The sequence below is a fragment of the Pristis pectinata genome, chromosome 3, assembly GCF_009764475.1.
Source record: "Pristis pectinata isolate sPriPec2 chromosome 3, sPriPec2.1.pri, whole genome shotgun sequence".
Classification (NCBI taxonomy): Eukaryota; Metazoa; Chordata; class Chondrichthyes; order Rhinopristiformes; family Pristidae; genus Pristis; species Pristis pectinata.
In genome coordinates, this window is record NC_067407.1 from 102,075,424 (window position 1) to 102,092,297 (window position 16,874).

Here is a 16,874-nt window from a genome sequence, read left to right on the forward strand (position 1 = left end):
GCAGTTATCTTTGATTTGTACAGAATTTATTTTCTTGAATTTGTTAGCTTCTAATTTCATCTTTCTCAATTTTTATCACATTTTGGTCATTCCACATAGTGGAAAAACCTTTTCAATTATATTGCTTTTTAAATTAAGCTGTCCAGAATACACTGACTTGTAAACATCCTAAACATTATGGCCTTGGAAGCCCTATTTGGAATTGGGATGTCGCAGACAACTACCTTTGTATCTCAAGGATTAAGTTTTAATCCTGCTGGCACTTAAAATGAAAATTATACCTATTAATTTGCTAGCTTCAGCATTGATGTTGCACCTCCCATTCCATTTCTCAAAGAATTAATTTTAGGGCTTATTAAATTTCATAAATTACATCTGACTGGGGTATCATTCTTGCTCTGTCTGTTAACTTTGACAAGATTGCCATATCATTGTTCAGTGCACTTGATGGGGCAGCCTCCTGCTTGTTTTCTTGGTTGTCTATTTGTAGCAAGAGAATCTTCAGTTTTGGTGTCTTTTTTGTTTGCTTCCAAAATCACTTGTTACCACAGTATAGAAATGCATTTGGGAAATGGTGCCATTTGGGAAATCAGAATGTTGAGTCCTTGAAGAGTAAATACCAGTCAAAGGTTAAAGATCCTCATCTGGAAGAGGAAGTTGACGTAGACAAAACTAAATCTTGTAGTGGGAGTGGAGGTGGGTCAGGAGGGGGTGAAGGTGGTGGGAGTGGGGAGAGCGAAAAGAAAGGACATCCCAGGAAGACCCCCTCGGTTGACTAAAATTGAAGTGATTGTATGACGAATGTTGGGTTCCAGATAGTGTGAAGAATTGAGCAGATATGTAGTGTACAAATGATCCTAGAACAAGTCAGTCCAGGGCAAAAAGCATTGAAATAATTAGTTGTAAAATAAAAGGGAAATAATAAATAAGCACTTTCACCTTTCTAAAGAAAAACAAATCCTTGCAATAGGCATGAATGAGCACTTTCCAAAAAGAAGTTGGCAGTATCAAAGCAAAAGATAGGGTAGAGACATTGGATCAGATAAAAATTGAGGAGTTTGGATTGGCAGCAATCAGATTGCAAAAGACAAGTGGTCCAGATGGGCCTATTCTCTGTTGGTTGAGGATTGAATAAGTGCATGCTCCAGATATCTCCTTGGGTATAGAACTGACAGTAAAGGATTGCAGGTTTTTAATGGAGTAAATAAAATGTTTCCAGATGCAGGAGTTAGTAATAGGACATGAATTTAAATGACTTGATTAAAAATGCAGTTTTTTTTTACTAGCAAGGGGTATAACCATATTTCAGTAGTAACTTTCAAAAGACGATTGTATACTTTAAGGAAAAAACTGTTCAGCTGGGAGAAAGGATATTTGTGGGACTAACATATGCTATGGTAGGCATAATCTGTGCTGTTGGCCTTCAGTTTTACAACCCTTTAAATACCATTTATCCTCTCTCCATATGTCCGTGATTTCTTTAAGCCAAATATGGCACACTTGCCAGTACCCCAATTGAGATTCTACCACCGTGGTCTCCGATTGCTTAAGTTCAAATATTGAGTTGTTGGAGTGTGAATTCCATATTTTTTGTTTTGTATTCCACCTCCCCTGCCCTTCTCAACTTCAAGGAGCATTTTTTTTTGCTAAAACAACAGATTATACAAACTAGATTATCAAATAGATAATGGGATAAATGTCCTGTTAATCTGTTTTTTTGGAAGTAGAAGCTGTTGATCGAAGGAATACCTGGATTGAGGAGTGGGAGAACTGTTGCATTTGAGTACCCACCTTGTTTATTGGAAGTGTGATTAAGCATTTAAAAGATAACATTTCTTTCAATTAGTCATGTGTTAATGTCTTGATGTAGATTTGAGCTGAAGTAATAGTGTGTTTGTTACCTGGACCTGGAATTCAGTACCTGAATATTCAAATCAATTCAATTCCACTTTAAACACTGGGATGTATTTGGCAAGATTGATATCTACTAAATGGATAAGGGAATAAATGAACTTGAAAAATGCTTTTAAATTTGGGTACTGGTGCTGGAAAATATATCAAATGTCCTTGATCATCATGGTGGGTTTGATCATCATAGTGGGCCAATGCAGATAATTATGGGTAAGGATGTAAAGTAGGGGTTAAAAATCAAATTAGATACAGCAGGGGAGAGGTTAGAAAATAAGCAGTCCCCATGTTACGGAGGGGTTGTGTTCCTGGAAAACTGTCTATATCGTGATTTCTTGTAACACTACGCGCACCCCCCCCCCGCAACCACTGAATCCCATGTTATAAGGAGAACTGTGGTCCTATGACAAAATGATCCACCATTGTTGTTTAACAGCCAAGGCGAGCATTTGATTTGGGATGGACAAGGCTCATGCGAAAGAAACAACACAATTTGTCAATTTTTATTTTTAGTCACTCAATATGGTGGGGTAATAAGACTTAGATGTGACATCACCGTGTCAATTATGTTGGCAGTTACAGCCAAGTCCCTCCTTTGTCACTCCCTCTCCAGTCCGAGGGACACGTGAACAGATGTCTTGGCTGCACTCTTCATTTGAGGCATTTTCTCTCATGTGCAAGGCTTATCGATAAGGAAAGGGAATGAAGTTTGTGGGAGAAAGGTCATGTCGAAAGAGTTTACAGGGGTAATAGGTTAAACTTCAGGTGACTTGGTGGAAGTGGAGTAAAGGCAGAATGATTACACAAGGAGCTGGCCATGGCTGCTGCAGCTCACCACAATGCAGCATGTTGGAGGAAATGCCTGCAGATGAAGAGTGGTAATGCTCAATTCTGAGATGACTGTTCATGTGTCCTCTGATTGGAGAGGGAGTGGTGAAGGAGGGACTTGGCTATGACTGCCATCCCAATCGATGCAGTGATGTCAAATACAAATCTTGTTGCCCCACTAGTGACTGAAAATAAAAAGTGATTTTTTTTTTGTCATTTTGTTTATTATTTCCCTCCTCCATAAATTCTGTAAGTGAATTTTTATTTCATAGATCATATTTTTGGATAGTGATTTGTGAGTTCTGTAAGGGCAAATTTGCATTACCCAAGGAGCCACATCACTGAGTTTGACTATATTGTAATGGAAACAAATGCTGGAAACACTCTTGTGTCAGGCAGGAGCTGTTGAGAGAGAAGTAGTTGTAATTTCTAGTTAATTATCTTTTATCAGAATCCACAATACTTGATTATGAAATATATATTGTAAAGCAGAGTGAGAAATGGACAGGAAAAGTTGTAACAGTAAATTTGGTTTTGTTTAGAAAGAAGATCCAAGGTATGAACAGCAGAACAATGTAAAGTAAACATTGAGATATATTTAGGAGGATTTATTTGAACAAAGAGCAGAATTGAGGTGGGATGGCAACATTGGTTAGAAGGAATATATCAGCCGGAGACAGTTTATGTAGACAATCAATATGGCTGGACTTAGAGATTTCTCTTTTTTAAAAGAGAGACTCTACTTTTATGCATTACAGATCCTAGTTTGAGGGAGGAAGTCTGCAATCAGATTACAGATGAGTAAGAATAACACATTGCACCACAAGATTTAATCATCCTATATAAATATAGTGATTAGGATATGTGAGTAAATACTAAACAATTAAATTTCCAGGCTAGCAAATGCAGAGGCAAAATTGTGTGTTTTTATAGAAAGCTGTTTAATAGCTTAAAATTGGGATTTGACTCTGGTGGGTGTAAGGTGAAGTATAGCAAAATGCAATTTAAAAATCTCAAATGGTGAGTAGATGTTAGGATTTGTGGTGAGAAGTGGTGTGTAATGTCCTTCATTCAATTCTGATGCTATTTTGGTTTGCTGGGTATCTGTAATTTGGTCAAGAGCAGTGGCTTTGAACTTTGTTCAGCATTACTCCATTTTAAACAGTGAAAGTTTTAGATGATTCCCAGAATGATGAAGATGTACATGATGGGTATTATAATATGTCACGTTGGGTGTGAATAAGGCTGGGAACAATGGGCCGAGAGGAAGGAGTTGAAATTTGGAGATCATCCCAAGTCAGAGGTTTAGTAAACTCTAAGAAAATAGCAAGTAGGTATCATAAAATTTAGGAAATGAGTTAAAATATGACATGGATTTCAGTATCACTAATTGAGATCACTTTTTAAAAAAACTATTTATACTTAAAGTAAGCTTGACCTGCATCTAGAGGGACTTGAAAGAACATATACAGACTGAGACTGACTTAAAACTCATTGAACAAATTAAAAGTTTACCCCCAGATTTTAACTGTTAAAGTTGATGGACCCCATAAGAAATAGGAGCTGGCCATGTGACTTGTGCCTGCTTCCCTTTTGACCTCTGTTCTCATTCATCCAAACTCCAGTATCAGCCCAGTCTGTTTGTTATTCCCTCATGACAATCCACAATCCCATGAATGAATCAGATGAACCTTTGCTCTCCCAATATTGCAAATGTCTTACTAAGAAAGGATGATTGTACAGAATATTCCAGATGTGGTTTCACCAGGGAGCAAGATGGCTCTGTTGATATGCAGGTCCTTTTACAGTAGTCCACTGTACAGTTTGTTTGCCTTCTAATTGCATGTTGCATTTGCATTAACTTGTGTACAGGCACTTCTGAACACTAATAGCTTTCAGTCTGTCACTATTTAGTAAATGCTCTGCCTTTCTATTATTTCTATCAAATTGGAGGATCTGAATTTTTTCTCCTATTATATTTCATCTGTCATTTCCTTGCCCATTTCTTTAACCCGAAGCACCCCCCCCCCCCCCCCCCCCCCAATATCCTCATTGTAGCCCATATTGCCACTGTCTTTGTATAATTAGAGAATTTGGGTGAGGAAATCAACTGTAGTATATTCAAATCATTAGTATAGATTGAACAGCTGGACCCTCGTCGAACCCAATTGGTCACAATCTGAAAATTATCCATTTGTCTTTCCTGTTTTCTGACAGTTATGTCATTTTCAAGCTATTAATACCCTTATACCACATGCAACTTTGTTTAATTCCTTGTACCTTATTTGGAAGATTCGAGATGAAAGACTATTATTGGGCTCCAAATAAACAATTTTCCTTGTTACTTTGTCAATTATTTATTGAATTGTGACACAAGTCTGAATAGTCCATTAGTTAAGCATTTTATTTTCTGCAAACTTGTCTAATGACTGACTGTTCAAATATAGTGTAGATTCTGCTGTCAATCCTAAAAAGTGATCAGAACATGAAGAGGCCGAAATATTTTGTTAAGGGCACCTGCAGTAAAGGTAGTCCTATATTTTTCAAAAAAATTCTTAAGGATACTGCACCAAATATATGAAAGCTAGGAGATGTAAAACCATGAGGCAAATAGTGAAGGGATAACAAAATGGAGGTAAGTGGTAAGTATTTAAAAATGGGTCAGATAAAGTGCATTCCACAACGTTGTTCATAATGGTTTGTACTTACGAGAAGGGTAACCTTGTAAGTCAAACCCTACATTACAGCTGTTTAGATTACAAAAAATTGGCCCTTACGGAATTCACATCACTATCCAAAAATATGAGACACGGAATAAAAAAGAGACACGGAATTTGTGGGGAATGGAGGGGGTGGAATTAAACACAATGTGAAAGAACAAATTTTGTCTTTTTTCAACTCATTTCTTGACACATGTAGATAATATGACAGGTAATTTTATAGCATGGTAGGTTCATTTTGCCATCAAGCAGTTTCTTCCCACCCCCCCCCCCCCCCCCCCCCCCATGTCATGGAGTTTCCGTATTATTTACCCTCAGGATGTCTGAAACAATGCAAAGTGAAAACCTAAACAATGATGTAAAGGCATTTCACTGGATGTAAAACTTGATATTTTACAAAGGTTTGATGCTGGAGAAAACTTAGTTTAATTGATATAATTCACAATAATTATCTTCCATTTGGTATGCAATTAAAGGTGTATGTCTCCATTCAAACTGAAGGCTAGAAGGTGATAAGTGGAGACACAAGAGGTTGCTCCTTAATCTCCACCCTGCCCACCCACCTGGCTCCCTCTGTCCTTTTTGAGCTTTGTACTCCTGTTTTTGCGAGACGACAACTGCAATATTTCTTTTCATAATTGGTTTATCAGGAACCCATATCCCTTTGCCTTTATAACTCTTTCCCCCCCCCCCCCCCATCTATCACTATCATCTCCCAGCCTTCAGTTTGTTTATTGCTTGAGATTACAGCATCTATAGTAGATTGTCTGCAAATGCAGCTGCTGGCCATTTCAGAGATTTGCTTAGGAAACTGACAGGGCAATCTCTTAAGTGACCACTCGCTGTTAACTGGCAGCTGCAGTACTATCATCACCATTGAGAGAGATTTTTGTAGGAGTACATCTCCACTTATAACATGGGATTCATTGGGAAATGGGGTTTTGCATTGCAGGAAATTGTGATACAGATGGCTTTCTAGGAACGCAGCCCCTCTATGACATGGGGATCACCCGTGTTATAACAATTTGAAGATGTTACCGAATCAAAGAGTACAGCTAACATGGGGAAAAAGGTAACACTACATGAACAAGTTGGAAAAGTGGCAGACTAGGCAGTGGTAAATGGTCTTCAGGTAACTGAGCTGATTCACAATGTAGAAATATCATCAACACCTTTAGCAAAAAAGGGATAGGGGTCCCTGGTAAAGCAATTATGAAAAGTAATATTGCAGACCAGCCAATCAATTATAAATGCTTCTGAGCTCTGATTTATTTCCAGAAGTACAAAGCTCAAATGTTAATGGTAAACTTGTATACGGCTGGTCTGGCGGCATTTGAGTACTCGGCACAGTTTTGGTCTTAATTGTATTAAAAAGGCAGAAGCTCTAAACAAATGGCAGAAAATTTGAGGATGTAAAAAAAAAACTGAGCTATTTTTCAGTACCGAGCAAACTTTGAGGATATATAATAGAGATCTGAGTAATTATGTAATGGGTTGTATAGAATTTTTATTCTTATGGCCTATAGAATTAGATTCACCCAGAAATATAACAAGATAGTACCAATATAACTTGGTGATTGGAAGATGAAATGAGACCATTCTGAGAAACTGACTCTCTCAGCCTGGATATTCCCAAAACTTGACTAGATGTGAACATCAGGAAAAGAATGGTGGCCACTGGTGTGGAGCATAAATACCAGCAGACATTAGTTGGGCTGATTGGCCAATTTCTTTTGTGATTTTGAAAGTACCCTTTTTGTTTTGGAGACGTAAATATTATACAAATATGAACTTAATTGGAACTGGGATATGGAAGTGTTTCAGGCATGATTTGTTTCTTTTGGATTAATTGAATTTTTTTTAAAGATATCATGCATTATTTTTACAGTGTTTAAAATTTGTATGAGAGGAAATTTGGTTACTCACAATTTTAATGCTGCAAAGATTTACTGTGGATCATGGTTAGAGTTAACTTGTTTGATTTCGAGAATCTGTTGTATTTCAGACCTTTAAATCTCCAAGTGACTGTGTATTTTAAAGATCTCCAATTCCAGTTTTGTAATTGATAACTGCAGCTGTGGTTTGAATTGCTTTTGTGATGAGATGGTGTGCTGGAGGAGCAACTGGCAGTTTAAAATTTGCGTCCTTTTCACTTGAGCTTCTGTTTGACTGCTGGTGACTTTTTTCCCCTTTCTCAAGTTGTCCCAACAATGATTTTCATAAATGACTTATTAATTGGAGTTTTCTCCACGCACTATTTCTGATACAGCATTATATCAGTTTGAAGTGAATAGCTTTTTTTTTGTGTGGAATTCTGCTTGGTAGTTGTCATTCATTTAATTTTTGTTTTTGAAGTTATTTATGATGCAACATTTATTCAAGCTTGGTAATGCTGCTTAGGGTCTAGCAATGGCATTATCAAAGAATTGTTGATCTTGTTCTTGAGAAAAATCCGTTAAGTGGTTTGGTATGTATTTTCAGCTGTTCAGTTGAATGGAATTTAGATGATACTTAAAATGGAAGCTGACCCTTTTGCTTGAATGTATGAATAAAATAACCCTGAAGTATAATCACACAAATGTATGATTTTGAATCTTCTGTAATGATACTTCAATCAACTGTTTTTAAAATCTACAGACTTCTCAAACATTTGGTTCTTTTGTAATTTGTGATGGAGGAAGGCTGAAATATTCTACTGTGGTTGCTAGCAAGTCTTTATTTTTTAAAAAAATCTCCAAGTATTAATGAGAGCAATTGATTTGTGAAGGCGATTCTAAATGGTTTAAGATTTATAGATTAAGCAGTTATTTTTCTTGTTAGGTTTCAGCTAGCTTTGAACAGTTGTCATTGGGTTAGAGTTGCGCAGTTGGATACTGCATACAAACTGAAGCTGCTATTTGTGCAGTGACACAGCATACAGCTACGTATATATGTTAACCTCTAAGTGACCTAGCAGGAAGTAGAAGGGTGTAAGCAGCTGTACAGGAGCTCAGTGCATGTGAGCAGCCTCAAGATGGATGCCAAAATGGGTTTGTCTTTTTAATTAATTTCAGATTGAGTTTAAAATCTTGCCCTTGTTTGATTCTCGGCAATATGTCTCATCCCAGTTTGGTTTTCGTGTTTAAAAATGGCTGTCTTAATTGAAGATCATTGCTTTAGACAGAAGATATGCTGAGATCAGATTGTAAATACAGAAAGGTTGATGTAAAAGGAAATTAGTGCTTTACCCTACAGGGGAACTGCAGTATTAGGCATGCTTTATTTGTTAAAAATGGCAGTGAAGTTTGAGATTGGTTAAAAGAGAGCTGGTAATTGGATGAGATCAGCATGCTCATTGCAGCTTGTATTGATGCTATTTTTAGGTGGAGCAGATGCCAGCAAATGCATACCAAATATTGCCTGCAGTATTTTGTATGGTGTCGGGTCATGATTTGCACTGTTTTGAACTGATTTTATTTGCAAATATTATCAAATTTTATTTTGTATTGTGATTAAGTTACTGACAACGAAGTGGTGAAAATGAGTCATTTGGCAATATGATAAGATCTTAATCTGCTTCTGAGCAGAACTAAAATTGCATATCAGTTGAAGGTTTTTTGCCTTTGGCCCCAAAACTCACCCATTCTAACCTGTGGGATTAATGATTGTAGCTTTATTTGCAAGTAGGTAACACCAAGAACTAGTTAATAACTGGCTTAATTAATGTCTTAAAGCGGTCTTTTAAAAGGTTGTTATCAGCTGGTGATTTCCCAAAAAGCCTACTGTAGATCTTGTATAAATAACTATATTTTCTACATTTCAAAAACTTAATATTTAACCTCTGAGAAATTCTTGTCATTTGGAGCAAGAAATGAAAAGCTCTGGTTAAAATTCTAGAATCTGATCTTTTGATTAAATGAATAGAGACCAACAGCTGGTCTTTTCATTTGAACAGTAACGGGAGCATTAAACAACTAGTCAAATGCAAGTGGCAACATCACTTAAAGGAAAGGAACTAATAATTGAAAATCTGCATTCCATTTTGGTGAGTGCTGATAGGTTAGAGGGCAAATACATTGGTGTGTGCAAGCTAGGAAGACCCCCAGGGTAAGGTTTTACTGAGGAAGTTGATCTCTGAGATGGGAGTTTTATAACTGTCCTCTGCTTCTGAGCTGAAAAGGAATAATATTTAAGGTCTCAGTCGTCCAATGCTAAAGGTATTGTCTAGATGTGACATTTTATTTTGTAACACCCTGCAGTTAATTGTTGAGCCTTGCCATACAGATTCTCACATAACTCATTAACAAAAGTAATGCTGAGAATGGTTTGATTTCCTGGCTGCAAGTATGCAGCCGTTTTTAGGAAGTCATTTCAATTGTGCAATGTTACATAATGTCAATCTTAATGGATAGTACTGGTCAGACATCCACACGTGTTAAAACAAGTAGTATAAACTGCCTACCAAGTATGTTAAAGGTTTAAAATTGCTCAAGATTTTCTGATTTTTTTTTCCTCCTCCGGACACTAGTTAAGCATTCATAGCTATTAGTATAACCTTTGGTTTCAACAGCTATGTTTTGCTTTCTGTAGTTATATTGTATATAATGGCCCTGGTATTATTAGCTTTTGTGGAAGGTTTTGTCTTTACACTGTGAAATTGGAAACCTACAATATGGCGAAATTAGCAAGTAATTTATAATGTATTTAAGATAACAGTCTTCAGCATTCTAATTAGTTTAAAATTTATTGCTAATTTACTGAACATTCCATACTGGGCAAAGAACTTGTGGGATTGAATCTACTATGGGCTCCCCAGATTATGAATGACTTGATTTAGGAAAATTTATGCAAATTCTCCCATACATGCTTTAATGCATTTTTCAAGCTAGTAATAATGTTTCATAGTATTTATTAATGGCTGCTTTACAGGTATGTATTCCATTAGTTTAATTATGGGTAGTGTAAGGGTGATTATTGAATCAAATGAAAGGATTATAGCAAAATACAAGGTAGTTTAAAGGAAATAGGCATTTCTGGCTTGTGGAGAAATCGGCTTAAGGCAGTTCTCACGAATGGAACCCTTGCATGACACGGGGACTGCCTGTTTCTCTCAGACTTGATGTTATACAGATGTAGTTGATGTATAGCTTAAATTTTTTATAAAACAAAATTAAAGACTCTGATTTGCACTTTGTTACATTAGTTCATCAACCGATAACCTAGTGTTTTTTTTGAGCACTTTGACAGCAAAATATTTCTAATTGCAGTTACTATGTCAGTCTTGGAATAATTTAAAATTCCTGGATATATCCAAGCCAACAGGATATTCCTATCCAACGATGAAATACTTTGCTCATACTTGGGTTTATTTTGGCTTTGTTTCGTGTGAATCCTTTGTAATGGCATATTGGCTATTCTGAAGGTCTTCAGTGTGACATTAGCCTGTTTAAAATTAGATAATTATTAATGTGGCAGGAACATGTAATATACTTTCATAATTGGGAACTTTTTTTTCCAGAGTTTGAGGCAGAGGGATCTTTAGCATTTGAAATTGTGCTGTAATTCTATGTAGCAATTAATATCAGCTGGAATAACTTGCATTTCTCTCAGCAAGACATTCCAGATATGTTGATGTTGCGGTGTCTTTTGTTCTGGACAAGATGTGTATTGGAAACTTAAATGGGATATAGAATAGGATAAGAAATTACAAAGAATTGCAAGGGTGCAGTGTTTTTTTTAGAAAATTACGGAAATTTCTATAATTTGAATCGGGTATTTGGACAAACTATTTGTAATGAAATAGCAACAGTAAATAAGTGTGTAGTCTTCGACCTTGACCATTTCTCTCACTTTGTCTCTGGGTGGAAAAAAACAAGTCTGCAAATTGTGTGTGTGTATAACAATTTAAGAAATTGGGTCTGGTTCCACTATTCGTCAGTTAATGGCTAATCTTCATCAGTGTCACTTTCCTGCATTGCCACATACCCTTTGATTCCACTGATTCCCAAAAATCTATTTATTTTTGCTTTGAATTATTTCAATGACTATGCTTCCACATGGGGTATGCCAGTGGGCTGTAAAGAAATCTCTTCCGTCTCAGTCCCAGATGCCCCCCACCCACAGACACCACCTACAAAGGCAAGGAAAAATCCTCCCCACATCCAGCTGACAGCATTTCAAATGCTCATTAAAGTATCTTCTCACTCCATAAGCTAGCCACCACTGCAGACTGCCCCCGCTACCTTGGCAAATACATAGAACACTACAGCGCAGTACAGGCCCTTTGGCCCACAGTGCTGTGCTGACATTTTATCCTGCTCTAAGATCTATCTAACCCTTCCCTCCCACATAGCCCCCTATTTTCTATCATTCATGTGGAAAAAATACATTATTTTTGAACTCGAGCCCAAAACGTTAAAATACCGCAGGTGTGACCACACCAAGACTCCACACAATTGCAGGAAGGCCACTCTGTTACTGTACTCAAATTCCCCTTGCAATAAAAGCCAACACGCTCTCAATCGTCCAGGAATATCAACATCTCTCCTGCCCTCCTTTTGTGCACCAAAGTGGACAATTTCACACCACACCTCATCTGCCATTCTTGCCTTCCTCTCCCCCCCCCCCCCCCCAATCCAATGTTCCCCATTCTCTCTCTTCCCCCTCTTCCCACCCCACAGAACCAATACAACATTGGTTCTGCTCTGCTAAATCTTCCATCTGCATTGTGAACTGGGCAGAATCCTTGATCCCTGCCACACCCCACTGTCATAGCCTGCCAGTTTATAGGTAGATACTTGGTGAGCTAAGAATGAAAGTTTGCCATAGTAGACAGGGATTTGGAGTTGAGGTTATAGTCAGATCAGCTATGATCCAACTAACTGGCAGAGCAATCCAAAGCTGTTTACTGTTGAAAGGATCAAAAGGTTGGTGAGTGGGTTTCTTGGACACCCATCCATTACAATCTGAAATGATGGAAAGCATTGGAAATTTAGAAGGCCCCTCTTGCAACCGGTTTCAGTGTGGTTCCTGATCTAACCAATAGCTTGATAGTTGCGTGACATTTTGTATCAGTTCATGTTGCTACTTATGCTGTGGAAGCAGTTCTGCATTGTGCTAATTATTTTTCGCTTTTTTTTATTCTGGCAGTTGTGGACTTAATCTATTGGCGTGATATTAAGAAGACTGGACTAGTGTTTGGTGCGAGCCTGTTCTTATTGCTGTCAATGACAATTTTCAGCATTGTCAGTGTAATTGCGTACCTTGGCCTGGCAGTGCTTTCAGTTACTATTAGTTTCAGGATATACAGAGGTATTCTGCAGGCAGTGCAGAAGTCTGATGATGGACACCCTTTCAAGTAAGTAAATTCAAGTAAATAAATGGATTACCCATCCTGTAAGTTGTATTAGCACATTAAGTAAGAACTGTAGATTTGGATTTGTGCAATATTATTGGGAACATTGTGAGTGCATCTTCAATGTGGTAGTTATGTCTAAATGTTTTTAAGATGTATGCATGTGACTCAATACTTTGTAATAGTGACTATTAGTATGTGCAGTATGATTTTCTTTGTTTTCTCTCTTCAGGATGGTGTAGTTTATCCTACTGTTTAAAAACAGACACTTCAAATTTCTGTTTCTTTAGCTTTTCATATACTGTAATTTGAATAAAAATGTATCACATTTAATACCACAAGGAAAAATAAAACTATTTAAGGCCCACTGCTAGGCTGCTTTGTGAATATCATAATTAGTAAATTGAGCATTAAACATATGCAGATGATTTTTAATGTACTAAAATTTGGAATAGAAATAAAATTACAATTTGTAGGCAAAGCAGTGTTTAATTTTTATCCTTTTTCCATGCAACCCCCACCCCTCCTCCCATATCAGGACCTACTTGGAGAAAGATGTTGCTGTTTCTGATGAACTGGTACACAAGTATAGTGATATTGGACTAGGCCACATCAACCATGTGATTACTGAATTAAGACGGCTGTTTCTTGTTCAAGACTTGGTGGATTCTCTGAAGGCAAGTAGTTAACTATTTTGTATGTAATCATTTCCCATTTATTTTTCTTTGGTCCAGGATTTCAAATTGCCCATAATGGTTCAAAAGCAAATTACTGCAGATGTTGAAAATCTAAAGATAGAACATGCTGTAAATTGTGTACCTTGGCCTGGCATTGCTTTCAGTTATCATTAGTTTCAGGATGTACAGAAGTATTCTGCAAGCAGTGCCAGAGTCTAATGATGGATGCTCATCCAAGTAAATATAACTTAAGTAAATGATTGGACCAATCCTGCTGGTCAGGCAGCATCTAAAAGTTAAATGAGTTCATTGTTCAGGTTATGAATTATAATTCAGTTGTGGATGAAGTAATAATAGGCCTCATCATAAACACCTTGTGTAAAGAAAGTGTTAGTGTTTCATCAAAAATTAATGTAAAAATAAAATTGGATGCTGATTTGAGATGAAGAGGCATGACAAAGATTGATTATGATGGGCTTTTAAGGAAGTTAAAGGAGGTGATACTGTTTTCCTCCACTATATAATCAAAATGGTATAATTTTAAGTTCTGTGCTATTGGTAGTGCAATTGATTTCCTTTTGTCAGTATCATATGCAGGGTATAGTCTTCCCATTGTTCATTGAGTGAGCTATTTCCTCAAGTACATTGAAGATTTTTAGTTGTGCAAGACTGGGGAATTGGAACCTATAAACTGACCACATGATGCTTCAGCAAAACAAGGAAATCAATTCATTCCTGAGCAAATGTGGATGGGTAAGCCCCATATCCAAAATTTTTCCTGGATCACCTCGAGGGAAATGAAACACTGACATCCAGAAAAACTTGGTTCTGCATTGGTTGTGACCCTTTCGTTGTATGCATACTTCTAAAGGATCATTTTCATTGGCTGTGAAATAGTTGACTCAAAGTAAATTTGTGGCTGAATAACACTATCTTTGTTTTTCTGCCTGCCAATGTAGCTCGTGGTGTAAAAACATTTCACCTTTCACTCTACAGTTAAGTAGATATTGTAGTGTTAAGTCTATTTCTATATATGTTATTCATTAAGGCCTTCAAGCTGTGGAACACATGCCTCTGTTTTCTCGAGGAATATTTTATAATCCTTCATTAAAAAATGATTAATGTTCTATTTGCATTCTGTAAGTACTTGCAAATGTTTATCAAGCAGACATTACAGTAGAAAAATTGGAGTTATGCCACAAGGTCATCTTTCAAAGGCAATGCTGTTTCAACAGCTTAAAATTTAAGACTGATTTATTTTCCAGTCTTACGCTGGCATACCAACGTATCATATCTGTACATTGAAAGCTTCTAAAATGTACACAAACTCTTAATAAATTCCTGTAATATAGGGCAAAATGGTGGCCATAGATTTTGTGTGAACTTTTTTCTGTTTAGGAATATAGATATTAGCCACTTAATATTTTGTATTAAGCCATGACTAGAATAGTGATTTACATTTAAGGTTCAGATTTTTCTGTCCTTTAAGAAATGTTCATGTCTGGAAAATTGACCTTCTAGTCATTTTGACATTTTGCAAGAAGACTTCCAGTTTTTTTTTGCTGTCAGTATGACTTAGTATGTATGTGGTTGACAATTTTACATTGCTTGGCAGATTAATAAAATAAAAATAGAAAGTTGCACCTTGCTTCACTTATTGGCAGGGCAATCAGTACTCAAGGTTTTCCTTACAGCGGGATGTTGTTTTTGTTGTTGGATAGGCTGGCATTTATTGCTTATCCCTAATCAACTGCAACGAGCTTGTGCTGAAGGTCCTCCCGTACTGCTGTGAGTGGAAGTGAAGTTCCTGGACTTTGCAATGATGAAGTGGATACACTTCCAACTTGTGATAGAAATTTGGAGGAAAACCTGCAGCTGGGTGTATTCCTACACCTCTGCTCTTCCATCAAGTAGTAAGAATCTGCAGGTTGGAAAGGTGCTGTCAAAGAAGCATTGGTGCTAGTATATTTTGAAGATGGTGCAGGGAGTGAAAGGTTAGGTTGGTGAATGGGATAATATCTCTTCTGGATGGTGTTGAGCTGCTTGGAGTGTTTAAAATTTTGTTCATCCAGCCAAATGGAGAGTATTCCACTGTACTCCTCATCCATGCCTTGTAGATGATAGAAAGATTTTAGATACCCAGTTTTTGATGTCCAGTTGTAGTGGCTGGTCCAGTTAAGTTTCTGGTCAATTGCGGTACTCTTTTCTGTATACCCCTCCTCCTCAAAAGAATGACAATAGTGAGGAACTTGGGGGCAGCAATATAATTGAATGTTAGGGAGAGCTGGCTAAATTTCCTCTTGGAGTTGGTCATTGCCTGGCACCTCTAACTTGATACCTGCCATTTATATCTAATTGTGTGCATTCCTTTTACTTTCTGAATAATTAGTTGATTAGTTACTTGTCATATACACCAGGGTGCAGTGACCCTAATTGAGCTTGTTCCCTTAGAAAATTCTGTAGTCTGGGCAGGACCACGTCACTAAACAAAGATGGGGAGACAATGCTTCCATTGTATCCAAGTTGGTGCCCAGCAATGTCTTGCATTCGCTGTACTGGCCAGGGTACAGCACTGAGCTCCACATCTCAGAGCTGAGCAACAGACCTAGCCCACCCACCTCGCAGGCATCCTCCACAATGTGGGATATCAGGGTAATGTTCATGTCGGGTTTCTGACATAGCAGTGTGCAGCTCATCTTGATGTCTTTTTTAAAAAATATATGGGGGTACGCACCAGTTGAATGTTCAGTGCAGAAGATTAATGTTGATATAAGGAATTATTTTTCTAACACTTTTTCCTAAAGAATCCTTAATTACCCAATTGATAATCAGCTTTCTCATTTGTTCAATACTAGATCTTCCTGGTTCTTGCTCTAACAGGAGATAGCATTCAAACATGAGTATGAAGTACTTTTCCCATTCTTCCAGATTCCTGTTATCATTACTGACTTCACTGTTCTGCACTGTCACCTTGTCCTTTAATTTTCTAAATTTCACCTTGCTAGAACATGGCCTTATGTGCAGTCCTTCAATTTATCAGGACATTATTACCTGCTTGATTCAAACGAAGTCCATTGCAATGGTGCAGCTCCCTCTTAGCCCCAGTGCAGGTGCCAATGTCCTACGAATTGAAACTCTCATCTCTTGCACCAATCCATGGAAATATGATTTCCCCCTTGAGTTTTCTTTGACTTTAATCAGCAACACAGAGGAATCAGTGTCAGTAAATGGAGAAACTGTCTGGGATCATTGGCACATAAGTGAGAAAACTACAACAATATTTTTTTATAGCCCTACCAAATATGTCACTCTTTCGAGCTGACTTTCTTGGGATAGGATTCTGTAGCTTCAATGACTCATTTGAATTACTGTCTCCAACTTGCAGTAGTTTTTACAGTACTTTGAATA

At 37.3% G+C, this 16,874-nt stretch overlaps 1 protein-coding gene across 9 annotated transcripts in view; it reads left to right on the top strand.

The window, feature by feature from the left end:
• Positions 1-16,874, top strand: part of LOC127568146 (reticulon-4-like) — a 52,633-nt gene that overhangs the window by 23,155 nt on the left and 12,604 nt on the right. For 8 of the 9 annotated variants that reach the window (XM_052011525.1, XM_052011527.1, XM_052011528.1 and 5 more), the window contains 2 exons: positions 12,585-12,792; positions 13,328-13,466. In XM_052011525.1, coding sequence (XP_051867485.1) covers positions 12,585-12,792; positions 13,328-13,466 — 347 coding nt within the window. Of the gene's footprint in view, positions 1-8,390; positions 8,486-12,584; positions 12,793-13,327; positions 13,467-16,874 lie in introns of those variants that run through there. The other variant, XM_052011534.1, reaches the window with a different exon arrangement.